Source organism: Tamandua tetradactyla, chromosome 1, assembly GCF_023851605.1.
Source record: "Tamandua tetradactyla isolate mTamTet1 chromosome 1, mTamTet1.pri, whole genome shotgun sequence".
In the NCBI taxonomy this organism is placed as follows: domain Eukaryota; kingdom Metazoa; phylum Chordata; class Mammalia; order Pilosa; family Myrmecophagidae; genus Tamandua; species Tamandua tetradactyla.
Window position 1 is genome coordinate 163,040,657 of NC_135327.1, and position 20,076 is coordinate 163,060,732.

At 36.6% G+C, this 20,076-nt stretch overlaps 1 protein-coding gene across 15 annotated transcripts in view; it reads right to left on the reverse strand.

Moving 5' to 3' along the window:
* CADPS2 (calcium dependent secretion activator 2) overlaps positions 1-20,076 on the reverse strand; it is a 617,203-nt gene that overhangs the window by 78,836 nt on the left and 518,291 nt on the right. For all 15 annotated transcript variants that reach the window (XM_077120033.1, XM_077119365.1, XM_077119348.1 and 12 more), the window contains 2 exons: positions 10,060-10,163; positions 2,008-2,164 (listed from right to left, as the gene is read on the reverse strand). In XM_077120033.1, the coding sequence (XP_076976148.1) occupies positions 2,008-2,164; positions 10,060-10,163 (261 nt within the window). The remainder of the gene's footprint in view (positions 1-2,007; positions 2,165-10,059; positions 10,164-20,076) is intronic.

The window sequence follows — 20,076 nt, forward strand, 5'->3', positions numbered from 1 at the left end:
CATGATGAATGAGAAGTAGAAATTATGTAGCATAGTTCTTTATAATGGCATCTTTAGGAATGCTATTGCAATGTGTTTTGATGAAATGAAATTGGATGGAGCATGAATAAGATGGCTAAAAGAATGAAGATTGAAACCTTAATATACTAAAAATATTCAAAATATTTATTTAGCACCTTTTATATGTGAGGAGTTATCTTATTAATACTCCTCACTGCCAACAACACTGTAGGTGCTATTATTTTCCATCTTCTATAGATAAAAGACTTAAAGCATAGAGAGGTTAAGCTATTTGTCAAAGGTTGAGTAGTAAGTGGCAAACATGAATATAAATCTGTCTGGCACTCAAATCTATGTCATTATTTACCATAACATAGCAAGAACAGAGGTTCTTAACTTAGTGTCCTAATTCTGGGATGTTCATAGAACACTCACAAGGAGTCCAATATTCACACAATTTTATATCTTAACGTGGTTTTACTAGTAAAATGGTTGTAGCTTTATCAGAGACTCAAAGGATGAACAACCAAATGTAAGAAACAGTGAACTAAAACCAATATACTAAATTTTTTTAAACAGAGAGATGAATGTAAAAACATGGACTTAGGTTTAAAACTGGAAAGACATAATAGTGGCCTCTTGGAAGGAGAGCTGTAAAACGATTTGGGGTTTTAACATAGAGCAAGTTCAAAATGTATCAAGATTGAAATACCAGCGGTCAATGAGAAGGAAGGGGAAGGAGTATGGTGTGTATGAGTTTTTTTCCTTTTATTTCTTTTTCCGGAGTGATGCAAATGTTCTAAAAATGATCACGGTGATGACAACACAACTATGTGATGATATTGTGAGCCACTGATTGTACACCGTGTATGGACTGTATGTGTGTGAAGATTTGTTAATAAAAATATTAAAAAAATAAAAGAATGTGAGGAAGTTCCTTGGAGAGTCAGAGCAGCCTCAGGCTGCAGGAAGGAAGGGCAGAAGGAAAGCACCTCTCCCTGGGCCCTAGGTGAGCCAGGTTACACCTGGAGCACTGGGCTTTTCTCAGCACCACATGTCCAGAGCAACCCTGAGATATAGAGGGAAATCTATTCAGAGGAAAGTAATAAGAATGCTGATGGGCATGAAAATCCTACCATATGAGTAAGAGTTGAAAGATCTGGGAGTAATGGGCTACAGAAGAAAATACAAGATAGAAGAGCACTGATGCATTGATCACAGAGAGCTAGAGTTAGGGAGAGGCAGAGTTCAATTTGGTCTATAAGGGGAAGAATTTTATAGAAGAGGTCATTAGGGACCCCATGATGAATGCAAGCATTGACGCAAAGGCTACCAGTGGTAAGAATGCGTTAAGAAAGCCCCCTTATGATCCTGATGAAAAACCAGGTATATACTAGAGGACTATTTACCAGAACAGTTATGAAAGGTATTGCAGGAAAGAAGTCTTGACAGATAACCTTTCTTTAAGTTCTAGATACTCAATGAGCAAGCCATGCCATGTAACACCATTTCAGTATGTTCCTCTGAAGAAACGAACCTCCTCTGAGCAAACAGTATTCTTACAATGCCTATCAGTGGTAGCCTTAGCACAGCCTGGTCTCTAGAATGGTGATACATTTCCAAAGAATCTTCCAAAGAGAGGTACTCTGAAGTGCTTTAGAAATGCTAACCTCTGAGGATTTTCTGATTCAAGAACACTGCAGTTCAATGAAAAAAGTGCTCATGTTTGCAGTGCTCAATGAAGGTGGGAGGGTAGGAACAAGAGGAACTGCAGATGCCAGTGGAGCAGACTGTGAGTGTCACCGATCTCCACCGGACCGCGGCCTGACATAGCCAGGGAGACTGCGCTTCCTCAGGCAGTTTGGGCCGTGTGAGAGGCTACCAAACACTCACGTTACATGCTGACTCCTGGGCCAGTGCCACGGCTCTGTAAATACACATTCCTACACACAACTCCCCGCCCCATCCCTCCCTGTTTCACATACTAAAGCAAAGGCCAGTGCTTACTGTCATTTCTGAGGAAATTATTGAGCAGTTGAAAAAGAGGAAAACTGTCCCAGGAATCTTGTGGTTGAGCCTCCAGTGCAGTGTCCATGTCTACTGTGAATAAAGCCCAAAATTTCTCTGCATGTTCAGCCAATAAGTCAGGCCACCATGCGAATGCCTGCAGAAGGATAAAAAATAAAGTAGAAATAGATTACTTTTTAGAAACATACACAAATACTGTGCTATTTCAAAGCATTTTACGTGTTGTAAACACTAAAAAAGCACTACAAATAAAAAGTAATATTTTTAGACAGTAAGAAGAAATCTCACAGATATTCAAATTTAAATAATAAACACATTAGGGGTTGAAGAATAAAATACGAAATCTATATCATCACTAAAATGCAAAACAGAATTTACGGTTTTATAAAAGAAACATATTTACTCTTGAACATTTGGGAAATACATAAAACAAAAGAAAAAAAGAAAAATTTGTTGTGTCTTGAAATTTATAGATAACTACTTTGAATGTTTCGGTTTATTTATTTTCAACATGCATTTTTTTTCTGTGAAACCATTAAGACATTTGGCATAATCTCCTAGGACATCACTTTTAATAACTGCATAATATTCCACAGTAAGGATGTACAATTATACATTTACCCATTCCTGTATTAAAATGGTAGTTCCTGAATTTTTGCTACTCACAATCATAGTGTGATAAATATATTCACACATAACTCTTTGAAATAAAACTGATTATATTTTTAGGATAAACTTCTAGAAATGAATCTTTACACAATGCAAAAGTGCTCTCTCCAGGAAAAATATTTGCTCTCATCCATTCTCTATCTAGCAGCCAGCGATCATGTTAAAGTATAAGTTGGATCACCCCACTTTCCTGCTTAAACCATTTTTTTTTCAGTGGCCAGTACTTAGGATAAAATCTAAAACCCTTAAATGGTTTACAAAGCCCTGCATCATCTCCCAGCTCCAGGTCTCAAGCTAAAATACACTTTCATAGAGAAGCAATTCTGACCCTTTGTAGTAAATTAGGTCCCTCTCAATAGTCTCTGATACTCATTAAAAAAAAATTTCCCAGGACTTAGCATTGTTTACATGGTTATATGTATGAATATTTTAATGACTACCTCTTTAATTAGACTGTAAACACCCTAAAGACAATTTTGGGTATATTATGTTTATTACTTTATACTCAACTAGACACTTTAAAATGTCTTTTAGGTAAGGAAGTAATCACTTTGAAATCTCTGTTGTTTTTATACTTTGTGAAAATATTTATTTCATAGAAAACTGTTGAAAGCAATGTGGGCATCTCTGGTTATAGTATCACATTTTTGTTTTAATTTGCATTTCTGTAATTATGAATGAGTTTGAACATTTTTTCACATGCATAAGGGCGATTTTTATATTGTTTTTGGTGAATTTTCTTCCATATCTTTTCCTCATTTCTCTACTGATTTTTTTGTAGTGTCATAATCTATAACCAAATAACTACAGAATATACATGTTCTTGTGACACAGATATTTTTGTCATTCTCCCAATTAAAACTACTCATTTAGGGCAGCATGATGGTGGCTCAGTGGCAGAGTTCTTGCCCGCTATGCCAGAGACCCAGGTTCGATTCTGGTGCCTGCCCATGTGAAATAAAGAAAAAAAAAAATTGAAAAAAACTATTCATTTAACAGAAGATTGATTATACTATAGCAGAGAAGTTTGCAATTATTTTCAAAACTATCTAAGAACATATGAGATTTATTTTGTAAAACTTCATTAATTTCTTCACATATGACAGATTATAATAGGAGAGTCAAATCATACAACAAAAAGTAGATTATAAAATTCTGACAGTATTTTCTTAAAAACAGAGTAAATAGTGGCTTTTTGCAAAAATGATGATCATTATATTAATAAAAAACATGTAACCAGTTAGAAGATAGTAACTAATTAGCAGATAGTAAATAGAAGCAAAAAAAAAAAAAAAGAAGGAACTGTGGTTCCTTCTATATAATAATGGATTTGAGAGTTGGGGACATTTTGATGCCCTGGTCCAATGCTTCTAACCTCAAGTTTGCTGTGGCAGTTAAATATATGAATGTGAAAACCTGTTGAAAATGGTATGCTCTACGTAAATGGAGCACATTGCTCTTCGAAACTATTGTCAATGAATGCTTTTTGGTTAAATACCTATTAGAATGAGTATAGGACAAATAATTTAAAACATAAAAAAAAATACATGTTTCATTGCATGTATTTTTGCTACTGGCTTTGGAGCTGTGGTGGTGATAAGGAGATGAAGAATCTGAGGTCTCCCACTCTGAGCAGAGCAGGGTATACAGCCGAGTTAGAATGCAGTCCTGAAAAGAGAAACACTTTTAAAGTCTCACTTCCAGCTCACAGTCAATACCTTTGCAAAAGGTTAGAATGAAGAATATAACAGTCATGTCAGGTCAGGATGGTGGCAGGGCTCTGACGGAAAGTCCTAAAGCTCTTTTTAAAGTTAACTTGGAAGATAAAGCCACAGTGAAGAGCGAAGTAAAATGGAATACAGTAATAATAATAATAAAACAACAGGTTTAGTTTGGTAAGATTTTCCCATCAACTCTAAATTTTCAATATGTTTTGCAGAAGTACATATTTATGTCTCAAATCGCACTCCTGATGAAATTACTTCTCATAACTGTGAGCCAAACTGTGATGAAAATCTGTTGTTTTAGTGCTGGCTAGAAAAAGCTTTAGGCAATTACTGTCTTTGAAAATGCAAGCAAGGGGTCCTAGATCATTGCACTGAGAATACGGGGTCATTTCTACCACCTGTCCTTTCCCCTTTCTTGCCACCCCACTGGGTGGCAGTCATTCTACCCTGGCTTGGTAGTTAGAAGAGGGGCTGTATAATTTCCTCCCTAGGGTACCACTTTATAGGAGACTGTTGAGGTTCAACAGCATCAAGGAGAAAACTATTCCCAGAAATGCAACCATCTGTAGGGTAGCAATCAAAAGTCATGATTACCAGGTTAAAGCTATCTTTGCTCTAATTAGTATAAATGAAATAGCAGAGGCATAAGGTATTGTTTAATTTGCATGAGGGGAAAATATAAAACAAATCTTGACTGTAAATCCTTTAGCCATCCCATTTCTATCAAAAGTCTGACTATAAATAAATCTTGTTCAGTGAAAATATTGTATGTGGCAGGCTGACAATACTTCTGAAAGTCTGGTTTGTTTACTGAGTGTAGTTGGAAATAGGCAGGTAAGAATGAATATTGAACCCGGAAGCAGAGAACTGAGCTTTTGCACTTAGCAGTGAGACTTGGGTGACCATGGACGAAATCAGTTCCCTAGGTGAATTTTCATTTCCTTATCTGCAAATTAGCAATAACAATATTTGCTCTAACCTTCCCCAGGGTTGCTGCAAGAATAAAACGAATATGAAAATTTCTTGTTGTAAAGATATAACAAACTAATGTTATCAATAGTTACAAAAATATGATGAAATTTACATAGGTCCGATAGGGTGAGCTTGCATGTTTTAAAAATGATTTCCAACATGAATTGAAAAGTTTCTATGTGCTAGTAAGTTTTGTAAAGGCTTTGTATGTATATCTACTCATTTCTGCTCCTACCCCCAAATAACTCTTTGACGTATTTGGCATTATTTTCTTTATTTTACAGATTAGCAAACTCAGTTTAAATAAATTGTCCAGAGTCTTACAGTGGAGGTAACAGAGCAATGATTTGAATTCCGGTCAGCTGGAGTTTGAAGATCAAGCTCAAAAAGGACTACACATATAGCCTGTTCTTATGTTTGCCTGTCTGCCTGCCTGCCTGCCTGCTTACCTACCTACTTGCCTATCTGTTGCTTTGCAGACTAAACCACTGTTAATGCCCTCTGAATTCTTGCCAGAAGCATCTATCATGATGTGTTTTTGTTAAGTCTTTGCTCATTGCTTTTGTGCCTGAGGTTTCTGGTTACTTTTACCCTCAAGATAGAGTAGTAAAAATGTAATACTTTTCTACAAAGAAAGCAAATGATTATAAAAACAAATAGACACAGTGACCCTAATTAAGGAATCTATTATGTGCTTATTTTTTCCTTCAAGACCAGATTGGTTTGCAATCCTGTACATCATAAATGATCTGGAGACAGATAGGTTTAAAGTATCCTCTGCTCCCACCCCACTACAAACACAAACATATACTCACATATATAGCAACAAATACTAAAGGGGCATTTTTGAGAGGCCAGAATAGACTAGAATCTTCACAATGACAACTCCACTCCACTGCCAAACTAGCCATAAATTTATTTTGTGACTCTTGATTTACCAAAATCTCTCCTGAATCAGAAGCTGATAATGCTTGAAAACATATGTTGGTGTAAAGTATTACTACTGTTCTTAAATATTTAAAAATTAGTAAGTGATTGACAAACATTCTGGGAAGGGCATTTATATTCAGGCAATTTCTTTGAGAGTCACTGCTGCAAATAGATTCTCACCTTTATAACTTGGTCATATGGAAGCCACTTGCTGGTCATCCTTCTCTAAAATGAGGGGCATTTGTGGGCCCAGACACTATCCTAACCGTAACTCTAAATCCATGCTATTAAAAGGCCAAAAATGCTGCTTTAGCTATCTCATTAACCAGATATAAATAATATAACTGAAATAGGTTCAACTGCAATTTAATTAGTGGCAAACAGCAAAAAGATTTTGTTCATGGATGATTCTTTTTTATAACCACACTTTAGATACTTCTTAGATGTGCATGCCCTGGAGAGAATAAGGGCACAGAACAAAAACAATGTGAAAAATATTAAATATCCTTTCTCTTTACATTAGGCTCCATCTCAAAGCATAATCTGTTCAAATACTGATGTTTGTGTGCACTTGCATATGTATAAGTGTGTGTGTCCATTCTGAACTATTTATTCTCCCTGACTCAGCTCTGTGGTTGGGGCAGCCCAGGACAGAGCCAGCTAAAGTGTCAAGTGCAGAATGAGTCAACCACTAGCATAGAATGAACAGCTACCTACACTGCAAATACCAAATTACTGCTAAACATCTTTCTGGTCTATAGTGTCACAGATATGGTGCTACAGCCTCATATTTAAAATATTTTAGGGACCTTAAATCAAGCTTTTGCTGTAATAATAAGAAACAAAGAAACTTGAACTGTGATCATACGATTCATATTCCCTGCTCCAGCTTCTCTACTGATATTCTCAGCACCATATTGCCTTAGGCAGAGACCTAAGATATGCCAGAGTGCAAGGAAAGGAAAAGAATGGGATGCAAAGGGGTATCTTCATGTTTGCACGCCAATCCCTGCCCCACCCATTTACATCCCTGCTCAGTGACAAACTTGGCAGCAGAGCTAGAGTAGGAAACCATTCTGGTCACTCTCGTTATTTAAACCGGGAAATAATAATGTGGTTTACTGGAAAGTGACCTAGTCTGGAGTCCAACCTGAGTCTTCACTCAGAGTCCAACTTTACTAACCAGCTGTGCATAGACAAGTTGCTTCACCTTTGTAGATCTCAGTTTCCTTATCAGTAAAATGGTGTGTGTTTGTGGGGGAGGTGTGCTGTGGAAAGCCTGCAGCTTTCCCATCAGGCCTAATGGGTGTCCCCCAAACTTCATCAAAGTGAGGGGTCTCTAGATGGATAGCAGTCAGACCAGTTTGCCTAAAATTTCTAGGCAGGCACAGTCAAATCACTGGGAGTGAAGATAGCCTTACAAATTTTCTGGAAAGAAGCTTAAACTATCTTTTCTAGGAAGAAAATGTAGGACTTCCAAAGAAAAGCCTGAGCGGAAAGGTCAAGAGCCTTCTGGGAGAAGGAGGACTGTTTCATAAGTAAATTACTCTCAAAGATGTGAAGGACATGAAATCTGTTTAACCAAGGAATTGCCGAAGGATAGAAACAACCTTTTGGCCCTATAAAGTAAACTGCTACTGTGAAGAGAAGCAGAATGAAAATAAAAGGAGCTGACACACAAGCCACTTGAAGGTCTCTTTGAGGCAGATATATTAACCTCAACCAAGGCAGCTAAGCCAGGTACTGTTTCATGGAGTAAAGAAACTCTAGCTTGAACATCCAGCAGAGTAAATATCAGTGTAGAGTTCAGGCCACCAATTCACTCTGGAAATGACTTTGGAATCTGACCAATTCACTTTGCAATACTGCTCAGGGAAAAAGTTAGAGCTGATGGTTTAAAAGAAAAAAAAAAAAGTAAAGAACAAAGACACAAACCAAAACCAAAATATCATAATCCCTCAGTTGAGCTTTACTTAGATGGTCAGTAATTATGAATGCAACCATTGTTAATACACATTTATTTAAACACTTAAACAAAGAGTAGCCCATCCAGAGAAATACTACCAGTCATTAAGCTCAAGGAGAGGAACTAAATTGGTTTTAAAATGAACTATTATGAGGATGGGTATTATCTTATCACATGAAAGAGTTACTCACCCTAGAAAAATAATGGAAACAATTTACCTACCTCTCTTCCCTGAGGGATTCCAAGAATTTGGAAGCATTATGGGGTGGAAAAATGCCATAGCGTTACAAAGTATTTTAAAAAGAGGTCATTATAATAGTTACATATTAAAGCATAGAGTGATTTTTATGAGTTATGGTTATCTCGTTTCAATGAAAATAAACTGTATTGTTCTGGATAAGAAAAGAAATAATGTTTACATTATTATTATTTTTGATACATTATATTTTAACAAGCATTTTAGTGGTTGCATGGAGTTCATAACAATTACATTTTAAAGGCAGGAGAGATTATTCTCTTATTAGTGCAGGAAACTGAAATGTTATTTTTGTAAAATGTTTGGGAATGTTAATGCCCAAACAATGTTATTTTAATTGAAAAAGCCTAATGCTCTGATGATAATGCCTTTTAACAAAAGACAACGACAAAACATACATACATTTTATCATATAATCATTTTCATTGTAACACAGCAGTGGTACTGGCCTAGAAAAGAACCTCATGGGAATTCATTTCAGATTATTGAAGCAGCTGTTTCTTCAGTTTAAAATAAAATATCCATAACAAGTTCACACATGACAGATGTAAGGCAAAAACTAGATTCCACAGTGTGAGCTAAAAGCAGATGTTTTGAATGATCATATTTACCTCCAGATACAATAAATCTTAGTTACCTATAGTAAGGTTTCACGAAAACTCTTTTCCAAGAATTTGTTTAAAATGTACTACCGGTGGTTTCTTACATTTTTGAGAACTAGACTTCATCAAGATAACTATTCTATAAATTTATAAGTATCTGGTCTTTTTAAAATTTTTGATCATTTCATGTGTTTCTTTAAGAGTGCTGTTAAGGCCTTGAAATTGATCACATTTATTTGCTTCTCCACATTCCCCCCACACAATTAAAAGTATAAAACCTCTTTCGTTTTTGTGAAGAAACGCATGAGTATTTGAAAGAAAGAGACTTTCAAGTTTTTAGAATAAGCAGTTTGCATGGAGAAAAACCATTCCATATCCTTAGGGACTTTTAAATTATGAACAGTGCAAGTAGAGTGACAATTTAAAGAAAGGAGAAGTGATGATAAGACTAGAAGTTATCAGCAGTACAATTGCAAATGCCTTCTATTCTATTTTATTATTTTATGGTTTTAGCATTAATTTTAACTTTTCATGTTGATTAACTTACATTTTTAAAGTAAGTCAATTTGGCACAGGGGAGAAAGCAAAGGATTCAGAATCACGAGGTGGGGCTTTGTGTTCCAGCTTTGCTTCTTGCTAGTTGTGCATAGTTGAGCTTGGGCATATCCCATTAGCTCTCTTATGTTCTTCATAACATGATCATTGTCCGAAAAAAAATTAATATCTGTGTAATTGCCTTGTAAACACGTATGAGCTATATTTCTAGGAACTACACATATGTTCTCAGTTTTCTCCAAGTGAATGGCCAGATAGATATCAGAGACTATGGTCAGCCACTCTTTCTGTGTTGCTCCCACTATAATAGAACATCACATATAGCTTTAGCCTACAGTTAAAACGAGTCATCACCTCTGCATGATGCTCTTCATTCTGCTGTAAGACTTCAATGCAAAGCTCTGCTAGGTGAAGAACCTCTTCCAGCTTTCGAGCAGGAGTTGCTTGGTTCATGGTCTCTATATTAAAAAAAAAATCATAATAATGTTACCTTGAAAATAAAAAGCCAAACATATTCTAAGATGTAATGATGAGACCAGGGTGTTGAAATAAAATAAGAAAGCTTTTTTTTTTAGAAATTAGAGATACAAATGAATGTATTGCTGAAAAAAAAAAACAAACAAAAACAGTTCACCAGAATGCAGAAAATATTTCACCCACAAAGCAATCTAGGGAACTGCAAGTACTTAACTATTTAATAGACAAGAACAAACAGGTGCATCAGTACATTAGATGCTCAACTTGGGCAACAAACAACTTATAATTCTCCTCAAGGTCAAAAACACGAAGAGAGGAGATACCACAGCCATTTCATTCTGTCTGTATTGTACTATCAATAGAATACCATTCTCACCAGATGAGTCACACCTGACATTAGGAAAATTCATGCTTTTTTGTTGCTATTTGAATTTCCAGTCTGAAATGTCTCTAGTTCACGTTGATCTTAAACTCAAAAAGTACAAAGTCATCTAAAACAACCGTAACAGTTTGCAACTAACTGATTTCCTCCCCACCCTCCCTGCCTACCACCACCTCCTTTTTCCTTCTCCCCCCAAAAGAACCCAGAGTTCTTTGAAGCTGAAAGTTCTTTAAGCATTACGCCAACTGGTATAAAAAGGCCAGGCCACAATAAGATTAAGCGCAGCTATCTGAAATTCAACAAAGAAAGCAAAGTAGTTGATTTTCAAGATAAGACAAGCTGGCTAGAAATTACAGATATCCTTTGTATCAAAATTTTCGAAACTGAATTTGAAGAATAGCTTCCAATAATGAAATTAAAGAAAACATTTCCTTAGATTCACGGGCTTTCTCTTTCTTCCAGTAAAGAGGCTGTAAGGAGGGAAAATCAGAAAAAGATGTTCTAAGGGACCATTTTTTTTTTTTCCTGCAACAGATCTTTCCCTTCAATTTACTTCTCCCTGAAATCTCAGTCTTAAATTGGCAGGAGTCTCCTCCATTTGCCGTGTACTAATTTGTTCCCAAGGGACATGCAATGAGGCAGTTAAACACCCTGCTTATGGTAAATGCATGTTCATCAAACATTTCTTCAATGTTAATATAGACAAGACACAGTGTGATGAATGCCAGGGTAGACATCTCCCAGCCACCAAGCCACAAACACACCCTACTAAACTCTCCCGTAGGATGGAAAGTCCTTGCTCATCTGTGAAAGGACCAAAGAGTACAATGATTCTTAGGAAAATTAGCCCATTAAATACCAAATAGTTGAGTGTGCTTATCATGTTCTTAGTTGTGGGAAGTAGAGCTAAATAAAGGACATGTCCCTGATCTCAAACAACCCAGAATTAAAAAATCACTACTGAAAAGATCCTTAGATATTGGCTATATAATCTTCCATTTGTTCCATGAATTACTTCAACATCCTCAAACAGGGTAAAATCAAGGTGGCTCTTGACTTAGCACAACAGCTTATTCCATTTGGGGGCAGCTCTAGCTATTAAAGTCTAGTCGGAAAGCCAAGATCCTTAAGAAAAGTTTGGAAAACAATGTAAAGGAAATACACTGGTGATGCAAGGAGTCCGAGGAGAAACTGTTGAAAGCAGCGGGTTTAGGGGAGAATCAGCGGGAAGGTAAGCCTAAACGAATAGTAAATGACCCAGGTAAAAAGAGAAGGGGTTTCTAGAGAAGAGGAATTGCATGGCAGAGATGCCGCTACAGGGATGCACTTCCCATTTTCAGAGGAGGGTGATGATGACGATGGTTATAAACATTATTTGTGAGCCAAGTATGTGTCAGGCACAACCCTGGGCACCTCACATGTGTTACACTACTTTTCATAACAACTTCAAGTTGTTCGATTTTGTTATTCCTGTAACTTATAGATAAAGAAGCTCAGAGAGATGCAATGAAATGGCTCAGTGGTGAAGGTGAGAAGAGACCTTAACATAGGTTCTCACATTTATGCTTTCTGTCTCAGCAAGTACTTGCCTGGGTGGAGCATGAATGCGCTGGAGAATAATGGTGGATAATAATAATAATGCGCTGGAGCAATCATGGCAGGCTTTAAGTGAGATAATAAGTAAAAAAGATTACTATCTTCTATAGACAACTTGGGGAAAATATTTCTTAGCAGGGGTTCAGAATACATTAATTTTAGGAAAATGTATCTGATGGTCATGTGTACCAACAATTACTGTAGGTGTGAGAAATGAATCCCAAGGGCTTAGTCTAGTGGTGGAAAGATGGTAGTGGGGATAGAAGAGAAGAGAAATGTGCATGAGATACTATGAAGGAAGACTATGCAGGCCTCTGTGAATGATTAGACACTGCAGGTCAGAGGGGAGGAGGACCCTGAGGTTTGGAAACTGCATGGTTCAGACAATGATGCTGCATAATTGATGAAACTAATACAATGGCGAACAAGAGATGAAATGCAGCACTCATCTAAGAGCAATGCTCAAATAGCTGATGAATACTAAGTTCTTATATTTATTAGGGAAAATATGTCTTTGGAAAATAGCTCTCAAAATAATTTTTAATTCTAAAAAGTATATCACTTAATTTTAAAATTTCACTATCTTTAGATTGAGAGTGTTGAATTAAGTTGGACGTTCTTGACCAGGGGTTTAGGGATAGACTTCATTGGGATCCTTACACCCTGTAAAATTATATACTAAGTTTAGTGGATAGAAGCAGTTTTGGGAGGAAAAGGACCATAACTTCCCTCAGGTTTTCAAAGTGGTCCATAAGCCAAACAAATGCTAAGAACCACTGAACCAGATAAACTCTCACATTCCTTCTAGCTAAAGAGTGTCTACGCTTTCTATAAGTGTTCGGTTTCCTGTATTAGATTATATTATTTCAACATGCTCATATTTATTTATATTATGTACTTTTCATAAGGAAAATGAAAGGCAACAAATATTTACTTGTTTTTATTACATGAGAGGGACTTAATGTTGCTACACATCGAGGTACATTATTTTCTGAATCCTCACAACCATTCTGCAAGTTAGAGAGTGTTACCCTCCTTTACTGTTTAGGAGAGAGAGTCTGGAGAGGCTAAAGGGATGCTCAAGGTCACACAGCTCTTAGCTGAAATGGGATTAAAATCTTGCCTTTGGTGTCATGCAAACAGAAAAAATGTGACTTGAGCTATTTCTCATTTTCAATTCCATAAATAGGGATAACACAAATACACAAATACATATTGTATTGAATCTTCTGATATAGCTAAAAGTTTGAGGAGTTTAAAAGTCACTGTATCTTTAGCCACAAGTATGTAATGATGGAATAGAATCACAGACGCACCCCCAGAACTTATTTCTGTTTAAGTGTCAGTGTGTCAAAACCAGCTTTCACATTTTGATAGTCTTATGTAAAAGTCTGAGAAAGACCTGTGTCTCACAGAAACTTATAAACAGTATAAAACGTTTTATTCTTTCTAGATTAAATTTACTAAGAGGACTGAAACTTTATACTTGAACATAATGGCCTCTCTAAATACTTTAAATAAATAGCATTTTTATCAAGTACATGGTGCATGTCATCTCTGGTTGTCACCCATTTGACTACAGCCAAGAAGTTTAATGCATTCTGTCATCAAAATTCTATTAAATGACAAGGTTATCAATAGTTCCATTAGAAATTCAGACACTAAATATTTGAGAATTCTTCCTTTTAATTCACTTTCTCTTTTTTGGGGGGTAACATTTCCACAGCATTACAGATGTCTCTACATTTTTCAAGCTTCACACCAAATCGCTGAATGTTGTAATACATTTCAAACAGTGACATTTAAAACAAATATGCCAGAAGTAGCAAGGTTTCTTCGAGAATTTCAATGTGTTTCTCTTGGCTATGATCCTTCCTCATTTTGGAACATTTATGCTTTTCTATGAAAACACTCTTTGGTTCCCCAAAGCAACTCCATTTAATTATGCTTCTGTACACATATGAAGAGATGCCACAGGGGAGAGGGTAGGAAGATGGGAAGATGAAGGAAGACTGCATGGCTGTTTTGCTTTGGTAGGCTTTAATTCTGCTCTTTCACCCCTTTCCACCCTCTGCTTCAGAAAGGACACCTATTCTCAACACACTCTTCTCCTTAGCCATTTTCTCCTTGCCATCTACTGCCAGTCTCTAGTGGTGAATGCACAATGGTGCTGATGGTGCTGATTGTAAGGGGGCATGGGGAGAAGACCAATAAGATCATTTCAGTTCCCTTTTCTCCATATTCGCTACATAAAAGACACATTTACCTTTAACTTTTAACAGACTAATCATATGTATACTTGCAGCTAAACAAGAAACAGAGTTCCAAGATGGTGCTGGATTGAAGGACTATGGCAGTAATTCCATCCTAATACTGCCTTGCCTTCTTCCTTTCCTTGCATGTAGGCCATAATGAGCAGTAAGGATGACTCAAAAGTAATTCCTGTATATGGACTCAGGTTTCTTGGTTGGTTCTTCAACACCTCCAGATTTTGTGGCCCTGAATTTGATTCAGCAAACAATTATAACATGTAAGGCACCACACTAGTGACTGAGAGGATATAACGATGAATGAGATATTTTAGCCTTTAAATAATTTACGTATCTCTCTTTTGAACCAAATTATAAGGTAGGGTATAGCTGTATGTTATCCATTTTTGTTCAATACGAGGAAGTTTTGTAATAATGCCAGGAGAGAGAATAAATTAAACGCACTCAGCATGCAAGTATAAGGTTAATAGCTTTCAAGAAAGGATCAAAGATTTAAGGCTTTAAATTGTTCATGTATACCATATGGGGTTCTACAGAATGAAATAATTCTTTTTGTTGGTGTGTGTCTGAGTTCAGAAACTTTAGATCAGAGAAAGCTAGCAGCAAATTAACATGGACGTCTCCCAATTTTTTTCCTCCCATCCAAAGAGAAAACAACTTAATCATTCTTCTGCTGCATTTCCCTCTCTCTCTAAAGTACCTAAACCAGACAGATGAGCAGAAAGCCCTGATACTCAGAGATAAGTGAGGTAAGAAAGTTGAGATATTTAAGAAGGAACTGCAGGGATAACTGCAGGTTCTGGGAAAAATACATGGTAAAAACGGGGGAGAGAATGGGAAAATGACCATTGTCTAGGGAAAGGATTCAAAAGAGTAAGAAAATTAGCAACATGGAAATATTCACATGGGACTACTTTCTGTAGATGAAATAATGAGGTTTCATCTTGCAAGGTTTAAAAGATCAAGAAAATTGGAAGTTGAATCAAGGACACAATATCTGATTTCTTCTACTTAAAACTCCAAGGTCATGCCAAGTGCATGATAAGTAAGCACTGCTGGCTTCCATTTATGGATTGCTGATTGGGGAAACTTATCTATGCTCAAACTTGATTGAAGAAATGGTAGAATGGATCTCTCCATTTTCCTCCCCCTTCCCCAAACTAGGTAGTGATCCCCCTCCCCACTCAAGAAATATACGGTTAAATTACATCTACATCACTTACACACAAAAAAACACACACAATATTATGGGAACACATAAACAATTTGTTCTAATTAGAGGGATCAGAAAAGGCTCCATCTGAACTACCTCCTCCATGACAGGTGTCAGATGCCTGCTGCCCATTCATAAACGTTAATTAACCACACTAGGTAGCTCAGGGAATTTCTACTCCTGGTCTATCCTAACTTGAACTTTAACTCTGGTCTGGTGTCAGTGTTCTCCCTTTTTCCATAACACTTTCAGAATGATGACTCAGTGGAAGAGTTTAAATTTTTACAGATTTTCTGATTCATCCTCCAGCTCCAGACATAGCAACCCAGGGTAAGTGACATGTTGTCAGAGCCTAGGACAAGTAGGCCCCAAGTAGTCTTATATCTAGACAGATACTAGTACTCATGGCTCTTCTCATCCCAGGAAGGAAGAGGGGGATGGCAAATTAGATACCTTCTCCCCATTAAACAAAACAACCCTCCCTCCAAACCTGCCAATTTCTTTGGAACTTGTGACTAGATTATATAATTCTGGGGAACTCTCTGGTCATAGTAGCCCAGAGGGAATAGTAAATAACATTATGGCTAAAATGACTGCCTCACATGCAACGTTGTGAGTGAACCTGTGGGACATTTGGTGAGGCAAAATAGTCAGAAACAAAAGAGCAAAATATTGTATGGTCTCATTTATAAAATGGTTATAAGAAAACATGGGCCTAAATGGTTAGCTCTTACAGCAGTCACATTTAGTCTGGAGTGGTAACTGTTGTTTCTGGATTTTCACAGGGTGTTTTATATATATAACCTGATATTTAGAGATAAGAATGAAGTCAATCAGGTCAGGATTAAGGTACTTCAGAACACAGGGGTAAGGAAGATATTGTCTATATTTTAGAACCTTATGTACTCTTTGAGACCAAAGGAAGAAAGGTTTATTTTGTCCAGAACCTAAATTTCCTGTAGCACATAATCTAACTCAACCTGTCTGGATAGATCATTTAAACAATCTAAACACAAGGAGCCCAGAATAAGAATGAAGGCCTTTAATCCTGTATAGTTAAATTGAATGAATTAATACATCCCAGAATATATAAAGCAGATAATCAAAAAGTATTGGCAAAGTCCTTTGAGGGATGTTAGAAAATTTAAACTTTACCACCAAGGAAACCCCAGATACTGTGTCAAGCATTAGGGACACCCAAATCAATAGGCCAAGCCCTTGATCTTAAAGCTTGCTCTTGTGAAGCACACATATGTAGCAGAGAAGCTTAGCCTACCTATAGGTATAACTAAACTAAGAGTTAGTTCTGGAGGACCCCTTTTGTTGCTCAGGTGTGGCCTCTCTCTCTAAGCCCAACTCTGCGAGTGAAATATTCTCCCCGCTATGTGGGACATAACATCCAAGAGTGGAAGTCTCCCTGGTGGCATGGGAAACTACTCCCGAGGATGAGCGTGGCCTTGGCTCCATAGGATTAATAATACCATCCTGAATAAAAGGGGGAAAGAAGTATAACAAATAAGGTATCAAGGGCTGAGAGAGTTCAAATAGAGTTGAGAGGCTACTGTGGAGATCACTCTAATGCACACTTCAGTTAGACATTGCTACCTATCATAATTTACCAAACCCCAACCAACACCATTCCTGCTAATCCTAAAGAATACCTAGGGTGTTATATAAGCTTCTACAAAGGTTCCATGCACTAGGGTAACTTTTCAGAAACCTAAAACCTCCAAATGTGTCCCCAGACCAGATAAATCCTGAAAGCAGAGGGGCCAGCCTCTCCAGAACATCAACTGGTTCTATCCCCCTATCTCATATTATCGACAGCCCCTTCCAACATGAAGAAGTTAGAATGGGCATAGCCCAAATACCCCTGAAGATTGGGAGATAGATCAAAGGTGATGGTGGAGTTATACAGAGAAGGTAGGGTTTAACAAATGAGTATGATTGATGAATCATTACATTGATATTTCTTTTAGTTTCCAGTACCTTAGACCAGCTAGAAGTAAAAACTAAAATTGTGGAATTATAAGCATACCAAACTCTGAAATCTGTTCTACAACTAATTGTTGCAATGTGCTTTGAAATTTATTGCTTTTTTGTATAAATGTTATTTTTCACAAAAAAAGAAAAAAAGTCAATTGTGATGATAAATGCATAGCTATATGATGATATTGTGAACCACTGGTAGTACACTATGGATGATTACATGGTAGGTGAATATTTAACATATATCAATAAAAAATAAATAATTAAAAAAAGATCAAAGGTGAAGGTGGAGTTATAAAAGAGAAGATAGGATCTAACAAATGATATGATGCCTGATTCATTATATTGATATTTCTTTTAGTCTCCCATATCTTGGAGCAGCCACAAGGGAAAACTCAAAATTGTGGAGCTATAACCTGTACCAAACTCTGAAATCTGTTCTATAACAGATTAAATCTGTTCTAATTGTTGTAGTGTGCTTTGAAATTTATTGCTTTTTTGTATACCGTTATTTTTCACAATAAAATAATTATATTTCAGTATTACAATGGCTATCTTTTATACTCAGTTGAAAACTTGTAGAGCTATTCTCTATATGAAAATATATCTTGCTTTTCTTTAACTTTTTTTTTTCTATTGCATGGGCAGGCACTGGGAATCAAACCAGGGTCTCCAGCATGACAGGTGAGAATTCTGCCACTGAGCCACCATCACACTACCCTATATCTTGCTTTTTGGTACATTTTGTTCCTTTTGACAAGATTGAGGTGGTTGATCAACATTAAAACTTTTTAAATAATATTTTTTAAAAAAGCGATTGGTTTCTAAAATTCAACCCCACAATCCCAAGTCCTATAATGTCAACCTGGCTTATACTTGCCCCCTAATATCTGTGAAATCCCCAAGACTTGGCACTGTCAACTAATGCAGGAGAATGATGCATCATTGACTATCTCCAGGTTTATAATCTAACTGCAACCTAAATGATACAATAGTTCCATGAATGCTCAAATAAAATTTCTTTCATTGATGAATGGAGTGGAGAACTTCAGATGCACCAAAATCACCTGGAAGACTTGTTAAAACACAGATTGCTTGGCATCATTCTTAGAGATTCTGATTCAACAGGTCTACGGCAGGGCCCAAGAATCTGCATTTCTAACAAGTTTCAAGGAGATGGTGACACCACCAAGCTGGGAAACGGACTCTGAGAATTTCCAGTGTATGACAAACAGAGTTGACAACAAATGTGACCTGTGTAAACTTTGATTATTTCCTCCTTTACCTGAAATGAAGCTATATCTTTATATAAATTGCATCTGTGATGTGAATTTTTCTACAGAATTTGAACATATTTTACATTTTGGTAATGTTATCCCATAGAGGATAGTATACATATTTGGACAATTCTGTATGTGAATGAAAATAATGTAGGATGACATAGCCTCACTACAATTGTTTAGAATCCCTAAGAATACTAATGGCACTGCTGTTAGAAAACAATAGGTCTGTGGCCTTTTAGTTCCCTGACTCCCTTTGGGACTAACTCCTTTAATGACCCTGTCATTTAAAGCAACAGTTCCAGTTAATACCTCCTTGGAATTAATCATGCTAATGATATAGTGCTTTGGAATAATTGTCCTGTGGTCACAGTCACATTAGCTACTTTTCCTGGATTATCTTTTACATCAACAAATTCATTTTTAAGCCAATGACCAGCTGTGCAACAAAGAAGAATTGGCCACTGGATTGGATATAAACTGAACAATCTCCATAAACCAACAGTAAGTGGTGACCTCTAAGTGGTGTGTCAAAAATGTCAAATATATAAGTGAGATAAATGGCCATGTCTGTGAGATTCTCTATGGGAGGAATATGGAGGCATGTTTTCTTCTTAAAATAAGAGATGATTGGGATGGAATTGCAAAGAAAAATTACCAGGAGCCACACAAATTTTAATATTTGTTTTAACATTTGTCACAGGCTTTTATAGTTATGTGACTTATAATAGCTGAGAAACACTTACTCTAATTTGAGTCTTATTAAAGTTGTTCTTTTAAGTCTTGAGACCCTGGATCTTCCCAAGTTAGTGAAATGGAAAACTGATGTCTTAGCAGGAAGAAATTATCTCCACAGTGCTGCTGGTTGCAAAGACTATGAAGGCTTGAAGAAGAAGTTTTCTATAATGTATACTTAGTTTGTTCTGGGTAACTCTTTGTAGAACTACGTTGTTGGATTCTAAGGACAGCATACATTTTGCCACTGGTAATTCTTCCAGTTAACAGTATAATAGGAGTTTTCCTAAAGACTGGTATTAAGCCAGGCCATGTATATATGGGTGCGCATGTGCATACATATTCAATAGCTGAAACTGGTGAATATTCCTCTTTCTGTTTTTGTTGTTCTTTATGTATACATCCTATTCAAATATTTTCCTCAGTATA